The following is a 22,673-nucleotide window of genomic DNA, read 5'->3' as shown; positions in this document are numbered from 1 at the left end:
ATGTTGTTCACATATCTTCCCTTCTAACAGTGCAGATCTGGGTTATTGGAGTTTCCCCCCTGTAGGCTTATAGTGACCCTACAGGTTTCCAAAACCTCTTCTTTAAGGGGGAGATCAATATTAGCAGCACCCAGTACAGACAATATGCAGCCCTAAACCAAATAGCACCTATGAAGACGTTAACAATATTGTCATAATAAACAGAGAGAATAAGTTCTATTATAATCTACAGTATAATTGACAGATTTGCAATAAGATCTGCAGTTTCTAATGGAGGACAGAGAGAATGGGGAGGGGTGTAGTATGTAACTGTTAATGGGATAAGAAAAGAGTATATAGAAGTTCTAGATCATAGAAAGATTGAACGTGTAATCAAAAGAAGTTGGTTATTAGCATGAGAAAAGTGGGAAAGACACTCTTGAGAAAGCAGGTAAACAGAAGGAAAATAGAGTAAGAAAAATAAAGAAATAAAAACTTTAAAATTTTCAAAAAGGAGAAAAAAATCTACACTATAACAATCATATACTATTCAAACCTGACAGTGAGCTTCCTCCAGTCTCCAGCAGGTGTCTCAGGATGGAATTTGCCCCACCTAAAGATGGGAGCTACCGCTTCCAGGATAATCCAGATGGCTGCACTGGCTTACAAACATGTTGGCAAATGGGGAGCTACAGCTCGGGGCATGGGCATGATCAGTCCCGGTGTCCTAGAGGCAGGGTGCAGTTGGTTGGGCAGGGTTCCTGGAGGTGGGGATGCAGTCAATCTGGTTGAGGGGTACTGGAGGTGCGGCGTGGTCAGTCGGGTCGGGTGTCCTGCAGGCCCTGGCTATTGTCTCAGAATGGTGGCAGCCACATGTAACCAAATTGTGGGTCCTATGATAGTGGACTTCCAGGCAACAGCAGGCAGCTGGCGATCCACTGATGGTCTGCGGTAGGTCTGCAGGCTACCAGGGGATGATCTGCAGGTGGACCTTGGGCAGTGGATGAAGGGTAGAGGAAAGGCAGGTGATAGGCAGGCAATGGGCAGGCAAGAAGCAGGCAAATGGGCCAATGATGGATGACAGGCAGCAGTCAGTGAGCAATCTGCACTCAAAAAGTAGTGGATATGCTGGCAGACTGTGGGTGATCAAGGTAGGCAAATGGTTAAACAGCAGGGGATCAATAAGTATCAAAGACTGCCTCACAGAGAAACAGATTTCCTCTGCTTGAAACCTGAATTACGGAGCGACAAGGAACACAGCCTCCCTCTAGTCCACCATCTTGGATCCTCAGTCTGTCTTTCAGTTGATGAGTTTAGACCATTAACGTTCAGGGTTATTATTGAGATATGATTTGTATTCTTAGTCATTTTGGTTTAGTTTTGGTTTTTAACTTGACTTAGTTTCTCCTTTGATTGACCTTTCCTTTAGTGTAGTTCCTCCCTTTGCTGGTTTTCATTTTTTTGTTTGTTTGTTTTCATTTTTTCCTCATGGAATGTTTTGCTGAGAATGTTCTGTAGTGCAGGCTTTGTTGTTGTGAATTCTTTTAACTTTTGTTTATCATGGAAGGTTTTTATTTCATCTTCAAAACTGAAGCTTAATTTTTCTGGATACAGAATTCTCAATTGGCGTCCATTTCCTTCCAGAGCTTGATATATATTATTCCAGGACCTCCTGGCGTTGAGAGTCAGGGTTGAGAAATCAGCTGGGATCTGAATTGGTCTCCTCCTATATGTAATTTGATTTTTTTTCTCTCATAGCCTTTAAAATTCTATCCTTATTGTATATGTTAGTCATTCTCATTATAATGTGCCTTGGTGTGAGTCTGCTATAATTTTGTACATTTGCGATCCTGTAAGTCTCTTATAGTTGATTTTCCATTTTATTCTTTAGATTTGGGAAGTTTTCTGATATTATGTCATTGAAAAAATTGTGCTTTCCTTTGGTTTGCATCACCACACCTTTTTTGTTCCCATAAATCTTAAATTTGAACTTTTCATGTGATCCCATATTTCTTAGAAGTTCTGTTCATAGTTTCTGACCATCTTCTCTGTTCAGTCAACTTTATTTTCAAGAGTATATATTTTGTCTTTGTTATCTGAGGTTCTGTCTTCCAAGTGGTCTATTCTGTTGGTGATATTTTCCATTGAATTTAGAATCTGATTTATTGTTTTCCTTCATTTTGAAGATTTCTGCTTGATTCCTTTTTATAATCTCTGCCTCTTTATTGAAGTGATCTTTTACTTCATGTATTTTCTCTCTAATACCATCCTGTATTTCAAAAATCAGTCTAACTATGTGTTTGCTAAACTCCATCTCTGACATTTCTTCTACTGTGTTGTCTATGGATTCTGTTGTTGGAACATCTTTATTTGTTTGAGGCACTTTGTTCTCTTGTTTTTTTCATGTTTCTTGTGTCTTCTCATCTAGCGGTATGGAGCTGAGGCAGTACAGATTCTACCTTGTAGTCTTTTAGTGTCCCTGAAGGCTTCCAGTACCTCACCTTTAAGGAGGAGACCCATATTGACCCATATTACCACCATCCAATGCAAACAATATATCACTTTAAGCCAAATGGCTCCTATTAAGATGTTTACAGTTTTGTCACAGTAAACAGAAATGAAGTGTTCAATTATTGTCTACAGTATGAACAGTAAGTTTGCTGAAAAGGTTTTAGCATTTCAAATGATGGACAATGAGGGAACAAAAGTAGTGTAAGATGTTTACGAAGGAGAGGGAGAGAAGATACAGGTAAAAATTTATAGTAAGAGCAAGGGAGGAATTAATAGAGGTTGGCTATTACTATCAGAGAAATAAGAAGGAATCTAGGGAGACAGGTAGATGAGAAAAAAATAATGTACAGTTTTTTTTTTTTTATAAAAATGTAGTTTGGTCACATTGTATTTGGTCACATACTCTTCAGACATCCCATTCCTCAATAAGCTTATCCATGAGGTATTGTGTCCATCTACAACTAAAAAAATAGAGGTATGAGACAGAGGGCAAAAGAAAGAAAAAAAGAGGAAAATCTCAATGGAAAATTGAATGATTGCTTCTGTTGGCTTTCAAAAATTTCCTCAGCTTCCCTTCTCCTCCGATAGATGAGGTTGTCTGAAGTTTGATGTTAACTCCAGTTCAGTGGGTGCTGGACCAGTTGGGTGGGTGAGCTGATAGCAAGATGCCCTCATACCCTCTTACAGTCTTCCCACCTGTTGTAGCCAGCCCCTTCTGTTCCTGCACACTTCAGGACTCACTGAGCTGGAGAGAGACCAGTTTTCTCCAGTTTCTTCAACCTGTCCTCTCCCTGGGGAACTGCCCCTAGTCTCTTGCTTCCATAGGCTTGCCAGACCCAGATTGGCCCACGCAAACCCAGCTGCAATCTGATGCACCTGGGCTTCAGCTTCCCCAGAGCCTGTCTTGCTGCAGTCCCAAGATCTCAGTGCCCTTTCAACTCACAGAGAGACCACCAGGCATGCACTCACACAAAGGAGAAGGAGTAACCTTGCAAAGAGATAGCCAGATGGTAGCCACTACCACGCTGAGCAGAAAGACTCAGGTGCAGCCAGACCTGCAGGTACCCCAGTATATCTCCAGGCCCTGGCCTGAGTCCCCAGACTAAGGTGGCCACATCCAAAGATGGCGGCAGCAGCAAACCTACAGGTCCTGGCTACCCAACCCTTTTTATATTTTATTTTGAGACAGTCTCTCACTAAGTTGCTGAGGGCCTCTAACTTGCAGTCCTCCTGCCTCAGTGTCCCAAGTCTCTGAGATTATAGGTGTGCTCCACCATGCCTGGCTAAAATTAATATACTTTTGAAGTTGGAAAAAAATATACAAAATAAAAAGTGAAAATATATCTTCTTCCTATTTTTTTTTCTTCCTAATTTCACTCCTCTGATAAAACCACTATCAGTAGCTTGTAGGGTATAGTTTCAGATTGTTCTCTGTATTCATAAAGATATATAAACCTACTACCACAGTTTTGTTTTTTCCCCTAAATTTAGGTTCATACTAAACATACTGCATGCAAGTTGATATTTTCCCTTGATTATCTATCAAATACATTTTTCCATATCAGTGTATATAGCTCTCCCTTGAAAATTATTTCATATTATGTATCACCATGGCCCTTTTGGTGGTCATTGAAAAGGTTGTCTCCAGTTTATTTTTTTTTTAATATTTTTTTAGTTGTAGATGGACACAATACCTTTATTTGTTTTTATGTGGTGCTGAGGATCAAACCCAGTGCCACACACATGCTAAGCAAGCACTCTACCACTGAACTACAACCCCACCTCCCACTTTTTAAATTTTTATGATGAATTTCAATTATATGTGAAAATAAGCCAGTATAATGAACCTCCACATACCTATAACGTTTCATCAGTTGTCAACATTTTGCCTCTCTTGTTTTATCCTTCCCTCTCTACTTTTAGTTTTGGAGGGAGTACTTTGAAAACAAAGCTCAAACCTAATTTTATCCATGAATACCCAAAGCATCTCTATCCATGTTTTTTTTGTGTTTTTAATTTTGAGACAGGGTCTCACTAAATTGCTTAGGGTCTTGCTAAATTGCTGAGGCTGACTTTGAACTTAGCAATCCTTCTGCCTCAGCCTTGTGAGTTGCTGGGATCATAGGCATGTGCCACTTTGCCTGACTCATTTAACATGTTTTCAAAGTTGTTATATTGTAGCACAGTCAATACTTCATTCTTTTTTATGGCTATTTTATCAATATGCCACACTTTATTAATCTCTTCTTTAGTTGTTGACTATTTGGGTTGTTTACACCTTTTGGCTATTATCAGTAATGCTGCTATGAACATTTTATGTACAAGTTTTTGCATTAATATACCTAGAAGTAGGATTGATAGATCCATTGATATTTCTTTGTTTTTGAAGAACTGCTGGTCTGTTTTCCACAGTGGCTGCTCCATTTTATATTCCCACCAGTAGTGTATGAACGTTCTAATTTCTCTACATCCTTGCCAACACTTGTTATTTTCTGAGCTTTTGAAATTATAACCATCCTCAGTAGGTGTGAAGTAAGGTTTTGATTTGCATTTATGATGTTAAACATTTTTTGTCAATTCGACAGGTGAAAAATAATGCCTTTAATTTGCTTATTTGCCATAACTAATTTATTTACGTTATTACGTTTGTATTTCTTCTACCTATAAACACTCAAATATATGTTGAATGAATGTTCATATCTTTTGCTTGTTTAGTTTTTTTTATCTTTTTAATTTTACCATACCAGATGCTACATTTATGTGTGACAAGCGGTGTAACAAGAAACGATTGTGTGGACGGCATAAATGTAACGAGATATGCTGTGTGGTAAGTGGACTTATCATTAGGCATAATCAGATTCCATTCATCTAGGCACCGGGCTCTAGAAGCCTCAGCCATCTGGAATGTGGCCCAGATTTAGATATCAATAGGAAGGGCCCCTAAGCAAGAAAGAGTTCTCATAGTCCCCAAACTGCTCTGCAGAAATAGATTGAACCTTTTAGACCTCAACTAGGTCAAGAAGTCAACCAGTGGTAACATGGAAGAATATAAAAAGGAAAAACAGAAGTCCTTGGACCCAGAGCCCAAGAAAAGTAGATGAGCACACAGTCTAACACACTGTTCTGGACTTAGCAACTTGTTCTTTGGGTTTCATGTCCTTCTTCAGCCAAATGCAAAATCGATATGATATTTTTAAAAAATATTTTTGTATTTTTTTAAATTGTCGATGGATCTTTATTTTTTTCATTTATTTATATGTGGTGCTGAGAATCAAACCCAGTGCCTCACACGTGCCTGGCAAGTACTCTACCACTGAACCATAACCCCAGTCCTGAGTATGGCATTTTTGTGTGTATTTTTTTTATATGGTGCCGAGGATTAAACCCAGGGCCTCATGCATGCTAGGTGAGTGCATTACCTCTGAGCCACAACCCCAGCCCAGTATGGTTTTTTTTTTTTTTTTTTTTTTTTTTTTTTTTGGTTGTGCTAGGAATTGAACCTAGAGCCTTGTGCATGCTAGGCAAGCACTCTACCAACTGAGCTATATCCCCAGCCCCCAGTATGGCATTTTTAAAGGAGTGAGTTATATTTATTTGGAATTTTCACTCTGTGGAACTAATTAGAGGAAACAAAACCCAACTTTTAATATATTGATATATCATCATATATACATATATATGTGTGTGTGTCATATATACATGACAAGATAACTTGTACATTTGTGACACATATGTGATTATACATATATACACAAATATATACAAACAAGATAACAGTACCATTAACAAGATAATACATAATTGTCATTTTAAAAATATACATATTGACAAGGCATAGAATGATGAAATTGTGCTTTCTACCAAACATAGGCAAAGGCAGAGACATTAGTATAGTGAGTCACATATACATAATATCCAGCTTCAGTAGTGACCAACTAATAACTAATCTCATTTCATCCATATCCTCTTCCCTGGTTATTTTAAATCTACCTAGACATTATTTCTTTCTTAATTGTATAGATCTTTGTTTTTGGAAGTTAATCTTGTTTATGAAAAATATAAAATGAAGACCATTTTGTGAACAAATAGAAATCTCTCCCCTTAGGATAAGGAGCACAAGTGTCCTTTGATTTGTGGGAGGAAACTTCGTTGTGGCCTTCATAGGTGCGAAGAACCTTGTCATCGAGGGAACTGTCAGACATGCTGGCAAGCCAGTGAGTGTCTTCACGGTATACTTAAGTTATAAGAGTTTCCTAGAAATTCAGGCACAAATTGATGTGCATTATTGAACTAAATCTTAGTATTTGAGATATGTTGAGATTTTCTTAAGTTCCTTTTAGTGCTGTATTATAATCCCTGGATGTATGAAACTTGAGATGTGAGCAGTGATCCTGAGATGGGACCAGATTCACTAAAGGATTCTTCCTCTGCTAACTCCCTTTTATATATTATTGACTAACTTTTGCCCTTGGCAGAAGAAGTCTTCTTTATTAGCAGTGTTATTAACAATAGTTAGTAAGCTATTTGGTCTTGGGAAACATTTATATTCCTCAAAACAATTGAGAACCCCAAAGAACTCTTTTCTGTGAGTTATATCTATCAATATTACCATATTAGAAATTGAAACTGAGATATATAAAAACAGTTAATTTATTATTTCCTTTTAAGATAATAGTAATAACCCATTACATGTTAACATTAATCACTTTTTTTTTTTGCGGTGCTGGGGATTTAACCCAGGGCCTTGTGCTTGACTGGCAGACACTCTGCAAATTGAGCTATATCCCCAGCCCAACATCAATTTTTTTTTTTTTTTTTTTTTTTAATCTATACTTTGAAGAAAAAAAAAAACCAGTATTGGATGCCTGGTATCATAGAAGATATCTGGAATCTCATATCTGCTTCTGCATTTTATCTGTTACAGTGTAGTTGAGGCATATGAAAAAAAATCCAGCCTCGCATAGATAACTAACTAGTTGGAAGAGTGAAGAATATTTTTTAAACTTTTTTGAATAATTGTGGATACTGTTCTTTGATATTACAGCAAAACTCAACCTCATTTCAGAAAGAATATGAATCAGTGTTGTTTTTGTTCTATCGCATTAAAATGCTTGGTCTCTCTCATACTTGAATGGGTCTTTTACCCATGCACAATTTATAATATAATACAATTCATTGATCATTTGGAAGATAAATATTCCCTGGGTTATTCAGATCTTTGAAATATTGGCAAATTTTGTATTATAATAGTAAAAAACTCACAGTCATTAATATGACCCTCTAATGGAAATGTGTTGGGAAAAGTATTGGAAAGTTGTCAGGCTGAGAGTGGTAAATGGAACACTTGATATTTGTTTGTGCCTTTTTCACCAGGTCAACTTTAATTAAAGTCTAATAAAATATAAACCTATTTTTTTTTCTATTTTCCTATTACTTTTCTCTTCCAAGTTATCTAAAACGACAAACAAAAATAAATGTGTGTCTTCGTTTAAAATGGGCATGCACATCCCAAACTCAAAAAGGATTCTTTTGCCTCGCCTACCAGGTTTTGATGAATTAACCTGCCACTGTGGTGCATCAGTGATCTATCCTCCAGTTCCTTGTGGTACTAGGCCTCCTGAGTGTACCCAGACCTGTGCCAGAGTCCACGAATGTGACCATCCAGGTGAGTCCCATATTCCCTACCTCACAGCCTGCTCATTTATCATTGAGGATGTTGCTATGTAATTGTCTTCATGCTCTGAAGTCATGCTGAGATGGCTGCTCCTAGCCCACTGTCCTTCTGTGTAGGTGGGTTGGTTATCGGGGCTCCAGCTTGGACCCACAGCAAACTCCACTGCTTTACTCCATGGTTGTCAGACACACCCAAAAGGTAGAAGAAATTCTAGTTGGTCTTGTCTTTCAGGGATTTTTCTTTGTGACCTTCACTTTTGGTGTATATTTCAAAGTTGAACATCTTTTGACAAAATTAAAAGTAACTTCAGATTTTTGTTGATAACAGAAGCAATGTATATGCCCTTGCATCGGGAAAAAAAAAAAGAAGCAATGTATATTAAATAAAATAAAGAATAAAAGAAATGAAGTCAAAAGGTTAACATTAAGTCATTAGTTATATCATCATCTAGGAATTACACACATTTTTCAGGGTCTTTTGCCATCTGCAAATATATTTATTTCCATTCTTTTTCCTAGGATAAATGTTTGATCCTACTGAATGTAGTGATGTTTAACTAACTTTTTTCCTCTTATTATAGTCTTTTAATTTATCTCTTTATCACTAAGATTTTCTAAAATGTGGAGTGTGTGTGTGTGTGTGTGTGTGTGTGCGTGTGTTAGTTACTGGGAATTGAATCCAGAGCTTCACACATGCTAGACAAGCATTCCACTGAGCTGCATCCAAATCCCCATCCCAGACATTGATTTTTTTTTTTTTTTTTTTGCAGTACTGGGGATTGAACTCAGGGCATTGTGCTTGCAAGGCAAGCACTCTACCAGCTGAGTTATCTCCCCAGCCCCCAAACATAGATTTTTAATGACAATGGAGTATTCTGTTACATGAATAGGCCAGTTTATTTAGTCTTGTGTTGCTGGACATTTGAGTTCTTTCCACTTTTTCTCTGATAAACTGCTTTTTGACACCACCCAAAAAACTACTTGACATCAGTCATTTTCCATACCTCTCCAGTCCAGTTACTGACTTTCCTTTAGGACTATATTGGGCCCATCATTTTATTTTAACAAGCCTCAGAGGCAAACTTTAAATAACTCAAGGCACCAGATTTGATACTTACAGTAACATCTGGTCATAAGATTCAGACACCCTAGCCAGATACTGTGGTGAACACCTGTAGTCCCAGCAACTTGGGAGGCTGAGGCAGGAGGATCACAAATTCAAATAACCTCAGCAACTCAGCAAGGCCTTAAGCAACTCAGTGAGACTCTGTCTCTAATAAAAAATTTTTTTTTTTTTTTTTTTTTTTTTTTGTGTGTGTGTGTGTGTGTGTGTGTGTGGTGCTGGGGATTGAACCCAGGGCCTTGTGCTTGCAAGGCAAGCACTCTACCGACTAAGCTATCTCCCCAGCCCTCTAATAAAATATTAAAAAGGACTAGGGATGTCACTCAGTGGTTAGGTGCCCCTGGGTTCAATTTCAATCCCTGGTTCCAAGAAAACCAGACACTCAGATCTAATTTTTTTTTTTTTTTTTTTTTTTTTTTTCCAGTTAATAGACTAAAACACAATAAGCAAATTCCTCATGAAGTAAAACGTCCCTTTCTTCCCTGGGATCCTTAGGATGTCCCTCCCGGCATAGTTTATAAACTCAAACTATAATGTTCATATATCATGCAGTGTCTCGGCCCCACATGTCTCCTCCTTTCCACTCACTTGCCGGTATTATAGGTGAAGTTCAAATCCTGCTGGACTTTGTCCTTAGTAAGAACTTAACTGCTTGTGAATTGTGTTGTTTTGGCCTGCTTTTTTGTTCCACATTTATTGCCATTTTCTTGAGTATTTGTTGTATATTCAACATGATGTCAGAGCTTCAGAGGAATTTTTTTAAAAACCCATAACTTTGAGGTTCTTGTATTTTCCCTGGGAGGAAGAGAATGGTAGTTAAATACACACAGCACAAACAAACTTTATGTACATGGACCAGATGGCATGGCAGCAGGCTTTAAAGAGAATGTGAGGGAGCTCAGGATAGAGTGTGGTCAGTCAAGAAAAGTTTTGTTTCACGGGATGAATTTTAATGAACTACCTCTCACTGACAGTAATGATATTGAAAGGAGTCAGTAGAATTATTTTAGATGGAATAAGGGGCAAAGATACCTGTGAACAGAGAGCAATTGTAGCATAAGGTAGGGTGAAAATAACAATGTAGGACTGGGGATATAGCTCAGTTGGTAGAGTGCTTGCTTTGCAAGCACAAGGCCCTGGGTTCAATCCCCAGCACCGCAAAAAAAAAAAAAAAAAAAAAAACAATGTAGTTAAATGAATAGACAGGTGACTACAAGAGATGGTGAAAAAGTTGTCCCCTCTCTGCTTCTGGAATTTGACACATTTCTTCCCTCTTAATTGGGTTTCTCTTTCTCATTCATCTCATCTTTCAACACTTTATAAAGCCATACTTTTTATGTTCCTCTGACCACTTAGAAAAAATACTCCCAGCTCCAAAATTTAAATTCTATTTCAAATGCCATTTATATTATATATATATACATGCATATGTTATAACGTATATATTATAAATGGCATATATATGTGACTTTACTTAGAAATTATACCTAGGGCCTGGGTTGTGGCTCAGTGGTAGAGTACTTGCCTAGCTTTCGTGAGGCACTGGGTTCAATCTTCAGCACCACATAAGTAAGTAAACAAAATAAAAAAGGTATTGTGTCCATCTACAGCTAAATAAAAAAAAAAAAAAGAAAGAAAAGAAATTATACCTAATATTACCTTTCTCTTTCTGCAGTATACCATTCTTGTCATAGTGAGGAGAAATGTCCCCCTTGTACTTTCCTAACTCAGAAGTGGTGCATGGGCAAACATGAGGTAAGTTTTCTCTCTTAGGTGTTTACTGTTCCAGCCAGAGATTTATAATTTAATTACTTAAGAGCTGTTAGTCTCATCATTTCTAAAACTAACTCCAAGAAGCAGAAGCTTTCTGTTGCCATTTTTCCCCGCTTTTTAGGGTAAAAATTACATATAATAAAATTTACCCTTTTTAGTATACAGATCTGAGTTTTACCAAAAGCATTTATACAGTCCTCTAACCACAATCAAAATATAGAACAGTTCATTCACCCCCAAACATTTCTTCATGCCCCCTAAAGTCATTCTTCCTCCACCTTCTAACTCTGACAACCAATAATCTGTTTGTTGTCTGTCCCAGTACTGTAAGTCTTTCCAGAATGTCACAAAAGTGAAATCATAGAGTAGGTAACAGTTTGAGTCTGTTTTGTCATTTTTTAATCTAGTTACAACTAATGAAATTCAGCCCGGTTGGCCTTAAGAACACATGCTGTGTTCAAAGACAACTTCTAGGTTAACTGACATGAAAATGGGGTTACTGGCCTAGAAAGAAGTATTTCAGTAAGAGTATCCAAAAGTAGAGATGGGCTCTCTCCCATCTGCCAGGTTTGTTCTGTGAGCCTTATGCAGCTCCCCATTCTGACCACGGCCCAAATGCCTTCCTCCAGTCTTATTACCACTGCCCTGAAGGACTTCCACCCTCATTCTTACCTTTAAACCGTATTTGGCATTGTCCACTATAAACCCTTTAAATGCTTAAAAATTTTTAATTTAAAAATACATATTTCTCATAGATAATTAAGAAAATAAAGTTCTCTCAAGAAAATACTTTGGGGCTGGGAAGATAGCTCAGTTGTTAGAGTGCTTGCCTTGCAAGCTCAAGACCCTGGGTTCAATCCCCAGCACCACGAAAAAAGAAAGAAAGAAAAAGAAAATACTTTGTGGGTAGGTGGGAAGGGAATCAGTACTGGGGATTGAACCCAGGGTCTTCTGTGTGACACTGAACTACACCTCTGCCTGAGAAAAAGATATTCTTTACCACTCTGGTGTATAATCTACCCAATATGTGTTTATACATACTTTTCCCTATTCCATTTAAGATAATATTGTTTTGTAACCTGATCTTTTTACTTCATAACATGTTAACCAACTTTCCTTGAAAGTCTCTTGACATCTGTAACAACATGCTTGTAGTAGTATTTTCTTATCTTGATGGACATATTTTTCTCCACTTATTTCCTGTGAGTGGTTCTCAAGGCATAGTCCTTCATATTTATTCTCCTCTATAAATCTCACTTCCTTTGTGAGTTTATCCATTCTAAGACATCAATATGTCATCTTTGTATTGATGACTTATTCAAACTTCAATAAATATTGAGTACCTCCAATGTACTAGGTAGGGTAGTTTTGGCATGATTCAGGAGTTAATAAGACTAGCCAGGCTTGGTGGTATACACCTGTAATTCCAATGACTCCGGAAACTGAGGTAGGAGGATTACAAGTTCAAGGCCAGCCTCAATAGTTTAGCAAGGTCCTAAGCAACTTAGTGAGACCCTGTCTCAAAATAAAAAATAAAGAGGGCTGGGGATGTTGCTCGGTGGCTAAGCACCCCAGTACCAAAAAGAAAAAAAGTTAACAAGACTAACATGACCCTGCCCTTGTGCAGCCTTCACTTGGGTGGTAAGCACACAGGAAAACAGGCAATTATAAGTGCAGTAATGTGGAAAGTACAGAGTATTGAGGGGATGAAGAGGTCTCTACCAAAATAAGGTATTTTGGGGGAAATAACATACTAAAGGATCATGAGGAGGTAGGTAAGTAATGTGGGGAGAGGATGACAGAGGGCAGACAAGAGCCAAAAGTTATGCTCTGGTATTAGAACAGGTAAACATTTAATGATTGGGAACTATATTATTCTACCAGAATACTAATTCTAAAACAATTGGAAACATATATATCCTAGACTTTGGATGCCTCTTCAAGGGTAGAAGTTATATGTCACTGAAGTTGGAGTGTAGTCCTCATGAGGGTTCTTGAAGGAATTTGAGTGAATACGTAAGAGTAACCTTTGGTTCCACAGAACTAAAATTTCAGTATCTTTTTCCTGTAGTGGAACCATGCAGTTTTTTTTTTGTTTGTTTGTTTGTTTGTTTGTTTTTGTGACAATTAATTTTATTGAACCGGCAAGACATCTAGAAAAGGGAGTAGGTGGATCAAAAGAGTAAGGGGATGGAAACAATGTTAAATGAGTCTGGTTAAGGAAAGTAGCTCAGAAATAACCCTGAGTTCTTGCTAATCCTTTTCTATTGGAAGGGAAGTAGCAGAACCCTCCTAAGGAAAGGAAACTAGAATTTTGGGGGGATCCTGGGTCCAAAGACTTGACTCTGGCCAAGAACCCAAGTACCATTCCACGGATGAGCTCTCCTCAGGTCATACCCCTCCCTATCCCCAATTTCACGCCCCCTTTTACAGTTCATCTCTACTCCCCACCCTTCATTCAGTCTTCTGTGATCTGCGCTTGCCTCGCTGAGATGCTCTTCCTCCCCGGCTGGCTGGCTTCTGAAAACTCCTCATCCTTCAAAAGCAGCAGTCAAGCACATCCCACTACAAAGTCCATTTCCTTAAAAATTCTATCCTTGCATTTCCCCCCAGCACTTAGTATTTCCTATTGGGTCAGCTGAGCACTCCCTGAGGGTAAGAGCTGGGCCCAACACACCAGCACAGTGCCTGACACACAGTGGGGATTCTAGAAATGCTTACAGAAAGGGAAATAGGAGTCCTGAGCCACCTTTATTTATGGCTCGGCCTCTAATGAATGACTTCAGGAAAGACCCTCCTTTCTTGGCCTCGGTTGCCCTAACTCCAAAATGGGCAGACTTGAATGACTGGATCTCTAGGCCCTTTCCACTGTGACAACTGAGATTTCGCGAAAACTAGAAGCGGCTAGGCGTGGCCCCGCCCCCTGGGTGCCCAGAAAGCCGGGGCAGGGGGCGCGCGAAGACTCCAACCCCCAAAACTCTGGGTCCCCCTCCCCCACGGCGTGCACCCGGTGATTGGGCCGCGGTCTGCACTTCCTCACCGCGAGCCTGGTGGCCGAGGCAGGGCGCTCTGCACCCCGCGCTCCTGCCACCCCAGAGGTGATGCGCTCCTGCCACCCCAGAGGTGATCGTGCCTGGGGCGGGCTGGGGGTTCCTGAAGCGCCCGCGGGCGGAGGGTGGGGAGAAGGAAGGAGGATTTGCAACAATACCTCAGGGAGGAGGCAGACGGGGCAGCGGCAGTCCATGCAGTTTCTTGAGAAAAAATGAGTAGGGGGTTACTATTGCCTCAATTTTTTAAATGACAGGGCTGCCTGAAGTTATGAGACCATTATTTGGGAGACGTGAGGAAAATTGAATATTAATCACATAAAACAACCCTGCCAGCGAGTCCCGCCTAGTCTCCCAGTTTTAAGCATTTTTGAAATCACAAGACCCCAACCATCCGGAATACTTTTTCTTATTTCGATTGTTAGTGTGATCCCAAAACCACCGTCTCCCGTGGGCTGTAGCCTAGTATCCATGACCAGAGGAGGCAGGAGCGTCAAGGCTCTCAGGTCGTCGATAAGCCGGACACTCCAGAGTTGGAGAAAAGCCATGCCAGGAAATGGGAGCCCTGCATTTGCTTCTGGAAGTCTTAAGTGGATAGCGACAGAGAGTGGGCGAGCAATAAAGCAGTCGTTGCCTCATGAAAAAAAAAAAAAAAAAAAAACACCCTGCCGTCTGTCTTAGAACCCATAGGCCAAGAGTCTTCCCAGCCCCAGCATATATGATGGTTAGTCTGTCAGCTCAGTGCCTTCATAGTGTGGAAAGTCAAAAGAAAGTCTTCTGTCCTCCCAGTTTAGTCATAGAGTTTTGTTTTTTAAGTTTTCCCAATTTTTTTTCTTTATTCTTAATGGTTTTATTTAGTGCATTATAATAGTGGAGTTCATTTTGATATAATCATACATTCATGGAATATAATTTGCTCCATTTCAATCCCCAGTACTTTGTGTTTCCCCACCCTCCTCTTTTCCCTGTCACCCTTCTATTGTACTTGTCTTCCTTCTATTTATTTATTATTTTTTAATTGGTGCTTTCTATATATACATAAAGTTCAAATTCAATGATATAGTCATATATGTACACGATATAATTTGGTCAGTTTCATTCCACAGTTCCTCCCTTTTCTCATCTCTCCTCCTTTCCCCCTCTATTCCCTTTCACTACAACACTTCTATTTACAATGCCCCCCACCCACCTTTTTTTTTTTTTTTTTTTTTTTCCCTCTCTTTATTGGTCATAACAGTTTTAAAGTACTTCCTAGTTATCTGGTTTCATTTCCTTGTTGCCTACCTTGGAAAATTTGTCCTGGATCACACTTAGCTGCAGCCACAAGTTTTTTGGATCATAACAAACATAATTATTAAAGTTCAGATTTGTTTTCTTGTCGAACTACTCCTTTTTTACTTTGAAAATCAAATTAATTGTTTTCAAATAAAAAGAGCAAAGTTCAGAAATGTTCTAAAGGTAAATTAAATCTCACCCCACATCCCACACAGAGATGAGACTCTGGCTACTTCTGTTTCTCCTAGTTACGAAGCAACATCCCCTGTCATCTGGTTGATATCTCTTGCGGATTACCCTGCAGTGCTACGCTACCATGTGGGATGCACAAGTGTCAGAGACTCTGTCACAAAGGAGAATGTCTTGTGGAGGAGGCCTGCAAACAGCCCTGCACCATCCCCAGAGCTGACTGTGGCCACCCATGTATGGCATCATGCCACCCTAGCTCACCCTGCCCAGTGACTGCTTGCAAAGCCAAGGTGGGTATTCCTGACTCCAGATGGAGCATTGACTCTGGAGCTGCTAGTGAATCCAGAACTGACTAAGCAGACCCTGGTCATGCATCTTAATCAATCAGGGGACATCGGTTGCAAGGAACTCCTAGTTAAGATAGCAAGAAAAGATGGTATAATTCATAAAGATTTCTGTTTGCCAACTTGGTATGGCCTTTTAGTTCAGCAGGTATCCCACTGCCACCTGACCAGTCTCTGTCTCCCTTCATTCACATTCTCAGGAGATTCTGTCAAGTCCATTTATTTGACAAATATATAAATGTTTTGCAAAAAAAATTGGGTGAGGTACTGGGGCTAGTAAACATGGTCCCTTATAATTTGATGGGACAGATACTAAGTAATTAATCAGATAGAGCAGATATGGTATCCTAGAGTAGTAGTTATATCCTTATAGAGGGTGCTGTGGGAGCATGTAGGAAACTTGGCCAGGTCTCAGGGATCAACAAGGAAGGCCATCTTGAAGGGGTGAAAGCAGAGGGATCTTGTGGAATTGGCTAGACCTCAGCTGGTTTCATCTAGTGTTCACCTCTGGTTCTGTGATTTAAACTTCATTCTAGGTCTTCATGCCAGATTAAGAACAGAAGTAGTTTCCAGAAAGGGGCATTATGGACAGGGCACCATCCTTCCTGGAATGTCAGTTACCACATTTTCAATTTCATGTGTTAGCTAGGCGCAGTGACACATGCCTGTAGTCCCAGCTGCTTAGGAGGCTGAGGCAAGAGGATCACAAGATCAGGGCCAGCCTCCACAACTAAGCAAAACCTTCTCTCCAAAATAAATATTTAAAGGGGATAGCGATGTAGCTCAGTGATAGAGTGCTTACTTACCTAGCATGTGTAATGGTTCAATCCCAGAACCCCCCCTCCCCCCAAAAAAATGCACATGATTAGCTTCTTCCATCTTGGAGTATGTCTGCTCACTGACTCTGCCATGGTTTGGTTTAAGAGAAGTTTTAGAGGTAAAGCCTGCTTAGCACGGGAGAGGTAAAGCCTGCTTAGCACGTGGTTCACATGTGCTAAGAGTCATTCCATGTTGATCTTCTTTCAGGTAGAGCTACAGTGTGAATGTGGACGAAGAAAAGAGATGGTGATTTGCTCTGAAGCATCCAGTACCTATCAAAGGTTAGTGCTACAGAAATGTTAACAATTGGTAGATCTAGGTGAAGAAACTCATGTGTTTATTGAAAGATCCTTTCAAGTTTTCTAAAAGTAAGAGAGTCTTTCTCTTCTCCTCTCTCTCACTTTTCCTCTTTTGGTCTTATTAAACTTTGAGATAAGAAAAGATATCCTGAAGTTAGATAAATTGCTTTGATATCCCACTACTTGTAGGTGACACACTCAAGGCTAAGTCCTATGCCCCTTCCCCATCAAGGTTTTCAAATGGTTCTGGGAGGGATCTTTTTAGCCTCTTAAAATCTTGGAACTCATGTTGTCATACAGGACTCTGAGAACAGTGGTGGAGCTGTTAGGGAATAACTGGTATGGATGTCTCTGATTAGAGGTCAGGTATGCCTTTGCTATAGGACTTTACAAGTTGACAGACATCAAATTTTCCAAGTTTAAAAGCCTGCTCAGTACTGAGCTTTGAACTGGAGGGTCAAGTGGGTACTAAGGAGTTGGATTATCTCATCACTTCCTGTGTAGCTGCTTAAAACTTAGTGAGGACACATGCCATAAACCTGTAGGTAGTTAGTAAGATGGGATTCCGAGGCCACACACACTGTCTTGTGGTGGATTGCCTTTGAAAAGTGGTATTCTGTATTCCTAACATGGGGAGTTTCAGTGCCTATTCTCTTTTTCGTATTTCAGAATAGCTGCTATTTCTATGGCCTCTAAAATAACAGACATGCAGCTTGGAGATTCAGTGGAGATCAGCAAGTTAATTACCAAGAAGGAAATTCAACAAGCCAGGTAATTTTAACAATATGTAAGGTGCCTTCTTCCTCTAATTAGACTTAGTTTCTCAAGGGTGGGGCACATTCATTTATCTCAATCCCCCACATGGAGCTCACACACAGAAGGCATTCAACACACTTTGATGTTGAGACCATACCCATTCCAACCCCAAGGAGTCCCACTCAAGATACAGATAAGACCAGAGGATATTTTCCAGTTTCATTACAGACAATTGATAGAGGAAGCAGAGTCCTAGATGTGCCCAGCCCAGCCCACAGGAAAACAGAACCAAAGTGGTGACTCTATCTAGAAAGGGAGGTGGAGCTGTCAGAAGGGTCCCTGGGGAGTATTTTGAGGGCAGAGCACCCAGAGAACACACACACACTGGGGACTCCTAGACTCCCCAAACCTAGAGACTAGGGGAAACAGATTCACAAGGGGGAGAGGTTGCTAATGTAACCTGAAAAGTAGGTAACATCACAAGCTGCTTTCTGGCCTGAAGGAAAGTCATGTGGCAAGAATCTGCTGTGTTCTCAAGTAGTCTGAGTTAGACTTTCTTGTTGAATAGGAACTGTAGAACCTGTGTCCTGATTTTTTTTCTTTTGCTTATTAAGGCTGGAGTGTGATGAGGAGTGTTCAGCCTTGGAAAGGAAAAAGTAAGTGGTTTCAGCAACTTGTTATCTACTTGTCATTGAGCCCTGTGTAATTAATAGGAGGGAGCATCCCTTCTGTCACTCAGCACCTGCTCTCAGTCTATCACCACTATCAGACAAAAAGAGAAATATGATCATCAAAAATTGAATTGTCTAAGTATAAAACCACTCAGGTAATTTCAGCATATTCCAGAAGCATGAGTTGTGTGGATTTGGGCATGATATAAACATCACATGCCACAACATAGTTATTTAGTGACTGTCCAACTTCCTGATTTCAACAGAGGTAACAATCTTAAACATTTAATGAATTTTTTTCATTGAAATATAACATAAGTGTACAGATCAGTGAACTACAACGGTGTAAACAATACTCATCAAGAAATAGAAAATTATCAGAGCCCTCTCTTGTATCCCTCAAAATTATGTCTATCCTGACTTTAACACTTGAGTTTTGTCTGTTTTTGAACTTTATATAAATGATAAAATCATATGGTTTGTGTTTATTTTATCTGGTTTCTTTCATTACAATTGTCACACTCATTCTTGTTGCAGGTAGCAGCACTTAGATCATTTTCAATTTTGCATGATGTGTATTGTATTAATATTTCAGAAAACATTCTTCCATATGCTGTTAAGTAATGCTGTTAAAAACTTGTTTTTTTGTATGTGGTGCTAGGGATTGAACTTGCATAGCAACTTACACTTGCTATGCAAGCTTTCTGTCTCAGAGCTACATCTCCAGCCCCCAGGAATATTTTTATTCTTGCTTTGCTGTATGTACTTATTTGTTTCCATTAGATATAAACTTGAGAGTAGAATTGTCGATTAATTGGGTATGGCTATGTTCAGCTTTAATAGATTCTGCCAAGTGTTCAAAATGATTGTGCCAAACTATACTCCTTTCAGCAGTAATGCTGCTCCAATTTCCCTTGGTTTGACTTTGATGGAAGTTTTCTAAGGAGTGCTCTATCAGTTAGTGTCCTTAGTTGTAAAATGTGAAGTAGGAGTCCTGGGTGTTCTGAAATGTTCTAAATACACAAAGTGTCCAAAGTGTGAAAATATGCCTTTGTGTAATTGAATGATAGTATTATATAGTAGTCTGAGCTGTCCAGAGCTCCAGAGTCAGATTATCTAGATTTGAATCCTATCTTTACAAATCATGTAGCTATATAACCCTCAACAAGTCACATATTCTCCCTAAGCCTTAATTTTCATTAAAAATTTGTGGATTTGGTGACAGTAATAATATATACTTCCCAGAGTTGTGAGGATTAATATATTAAAACTAAGGGTGACATATATAAGGCTCTTGTCACAAGCCTGACATGTACTAGGTGCCCAGTAAATATTAGTTACTGATTTGAACTGGCCTTTTTTTTTTTTTTTTTTTTTTTTTTTTTTTTTTATTAAGCACAATGCGGGGGATAGAACCCAGGGCCTTGCACATACTAGACAAGTATCTACCAAAGAAAAGAAATGCACATTTAAAAAAGGAAACTCCACCTAAAGTTACAACATATGTATATTTCCATTGCAGAAATAAAGAAACTAACAGGCCAAGTTCATCTCACAGACAGGTTTTAATTAGTGTTTAAATTTGAACTTATGACCTCCTAATGAAAACATCAAAAGGTCTCCCTCCAAGAATTCTGAAAATTAAGACTGTTAAAAAAATAATAGGAAAATTTAAGTCAGTGCCATGGCATGTGCCTATAATCCCACCTATTCAAGAGGCCAAAGCAGGAGGATCACTTAAGCACATGAGTTTGAGACCAGCTTAGGCAAGATAAGGAAACCCTGTCTTAAAACAAAGCAGTGCTATGTTTCCAGTGGAATTCTTTCCTCTTTTATTTTTCCAGCTTTTCTGTGATGGGATGTTAATTTTAATATTTCTATGTCCATTTTATGGTTTGGGGTTTTTTGTTTTGTTTTGTTTTGGTGATGCTAGGGATCAAACCCAAGGCATGTGCATATTAAATATGCATTCCGCCACTAAGTACCTCCCTAGCTTATGTACCTACTTTAAGCTTCAGAGAAAGTCATTCCCCATTGACCATATCCAGTGATTTCAAACACCCAGCCTTCTCTTCCCCAAATAATTCAAATCTCCAATATTCAGCTTGCTCAGACCCACATAGGTCTATTTTGTTTATTTTATTCTATGAGGACAATACCATATCTTGTTATTCTTTCTTTAGTCATTGGTTTTACTAAAATCAAATGGTTAATGTATAAAGAACTTAGGACATTGTAGTACCTGTATATTACTACAGCAGGAACCCCCTTATCTGCAGTTTTGCTTTCCAGTTTTAGTTACCCACTGTCAACTGCAGACTGAAAAATTAAATGGAAAATTCCAGAAGTAAAACATTTATAAATTTTAAATTTTACACTGTAATTTGATGAAATTTTACACCATTCCCCCTTCATCCTGTGAGGAATAAGAACCACCCTTTTGTCCAGTGCATCCACACTGAATATACTGCCTACCCATTGTCACTAGTAGCCATCTCAGTTATCAGATTAACTATTGCAGTTATCACGGTGCTTGTATTCAAGTAACCCTTATTTTACTTAATTCAAGAGTAATGACTCTAGCAATTTAGATACACTGAAGAGAAGAAATGAAGTGTATAAGTAAAAAGGTAAAAGTTCTCAACTTACGAAAAAAGTCACATGCTAAGACTACTAAAATCTGTGCTGTTTTTATTAATCTTTTACTGTGCCTAATATATAAGTTAAATTTTATCATAGATATGTACGTATAAGAAAACACATAGCATGCATAGGGCTTTGTACTATTGCAGTTTTAAGCATCCATTGGGGGTCTTGGAGCATATCTCCTATAGGTAAGGGAGAACTACTGTATAAGATAGTTTCCCTCTGCTTCTTTCCTTATGTTTGCAAACTTGTATCATTTTCAGGAGGTTAGCAGAGGCATTTGATATCAGTGATGATTCTGATCCTTTCAATATACGTTCTTCAGGATCAAAATTCAGTGATAGTTTGAAAGATGATGCCAGGTATGTAACTTTTTATCTATTTTCTTAATAATGGCTTATGAGAGTATTTAGTATTTTAAGATATAGAAACTAATATGTGCTCCTTCTCTGACTAAACCAGGTAAAGTTTATTCATCTATTACAAAAGATTATTTGATGTTTAATAAAAATCCTACCTTCGTTTTTCAAAACTGTTTGCTTAACTGAACCTTGGGGGTGGGGGTGACCTCTGTGATTGGAGCTGATGCCTTCTAAGAGCTGGGTAGACTAAATCATAGCATCTCTGAGCCACATTCCACTTCTGTTCACCCAAGTCTCACAATTACATGATTCTTGCTTGGGTCAGTAATAGCTTATTTTTCTCCTGTTTCCTGGTTCTCTGATGGCTGTGACTCCTCTTTTCTCTTCTCACATTTGTTCTTTTCTGTCTTCTTTATCATGACTATCTGTTACCTGACAGTTCCTAACTTCGTCAGCTTTTCTGCCAGCATTGTACATTGTATGCACTTTACAGACAGAGGGTGGGTGGAAGGGATTCCTGAAAGAGCAGAGATAGATGAAATTAACTGTGGTGGTTTCTCATTTCAGGAAGGACTTAAAGTTTGTCAGTGATGTTGAGAAGGAAATGGAAACCCTTGTGGAGGCCGTGAATAAGGTTGAAGTCAAAACATCCAACTGGACATTCCTTTAAGGCCAGCTTGATAAAAAAATCAAGTCCTAGAAATACCATCAGCCTAGAGTAGTTGTAGGAAAAAGTCGTAGCTTCCTTGTGGATTCTAATCTTTCCCCCAAACCCAGGCATTATAACATCTATGGAAACCTGTCCAGGTTCAGTCATTGCAGAAAATATGTAGCCAAATTAAATGTAAATAAAAATCATAGCTCAGTGCCTCAGAGGGGTGAAGAAACTCTGAACAAGGAGGGTTCAATAATGATAGTCACATGACTAAGGATATTTAGAACTCATGCAAGGCCCTCAGATCTCAAAGGGCTGTGTGTGATAGGAGAGCACATTCCTAACAAAGAAATTGTTACCCCAAAGTCAGGACAAACCCTCAGGGAAAGATAAAAAGTCGTATGACCGGAGCAAGAGTAGTAGTGGGTAGACTTCTTAAAAAGAGACCCAAAGCCAGACACGATTGCACACTACTATAATCTTAAGACTCAGGAGGTTGAGGCAAGGAGGATCACAAGTTCAAGGGCCTCAGCAACTAAGCAAGGCTCTAA

At 39.0% G+C, this 22,673-nt stretch overlaps 1 protein-coding gene across 3 annotated transcripts in view; it reads left to right on the top strand.

The window, feature by feature from the left end:
• Nucleotides 1-22,673, top strand: part of Nfx1 (nuclear transcription factor, X-box binding 1) — a 70,069-nt gene that overhangs the window by 41,527 nt on the left and 5,869 nt on the right. Inside the window, exons 12-21 of one of the 3 annotated variants that reach the window (XM_047524842.1) lie at nt 5,238-5,317; nt 6,596-6,704; nt 8,036-8,155; nt 10,962-11,041; nt 15,630-15,860; nt 16,941-17,014; nt 17,702-17,803; nt 18,403-18,444; nt 21,369-21,467; nt 22,035-22,101. In XM_047524842.1, coding sequence (XP_047380798.1) covers nt 5,238-5,317; nt 6,596-6,704; nt 8,036-8,155; nt 10,962-11,041; nt 15,630-15,860; nt 16,941-17,014; nt 17,702-17,803; nt 18,403-18,444; nt 21,369-21,467; nt 22,035-22,101 — 1,004 coding nt within the window. Of the gene's footprint in view, nt 1-5,237; nt 5,318-6,595; nt 6,705-8,035; nt 8,156-10,961; nt 11,042-15,629; nt 15,861-16,940; nt 17,015-17,701; nt 17,804-18,402; nt 18,445-21,368; nt 21,468-22,034; nt 22,139-22,673 lie in introns of all 3 variants that reach the window. The other 2 variants (XM_047524843.1, XR_007104978.1) reach the window with 2 other exon arrangements.

Source organism: Sciurus carolinensis, chromosome 14, assembly GCF_902686445.1.
Source record: "Sciurus carolinensis chromosome 14, mSciCar1.2, whole genome shotgun sequence".
NCBI classification, from domain to species: Eukaryota; Metazoa; Chordata; class Mammalia; order Rodentia; family Sciuridae; genus Sciurus; species Sciurus carolinensis.
The sequence above is the reverse complement of the archived record's forward strand: the minus strand, read 5'-3'. Positions and strand labels throughout refer to the sequence as shown.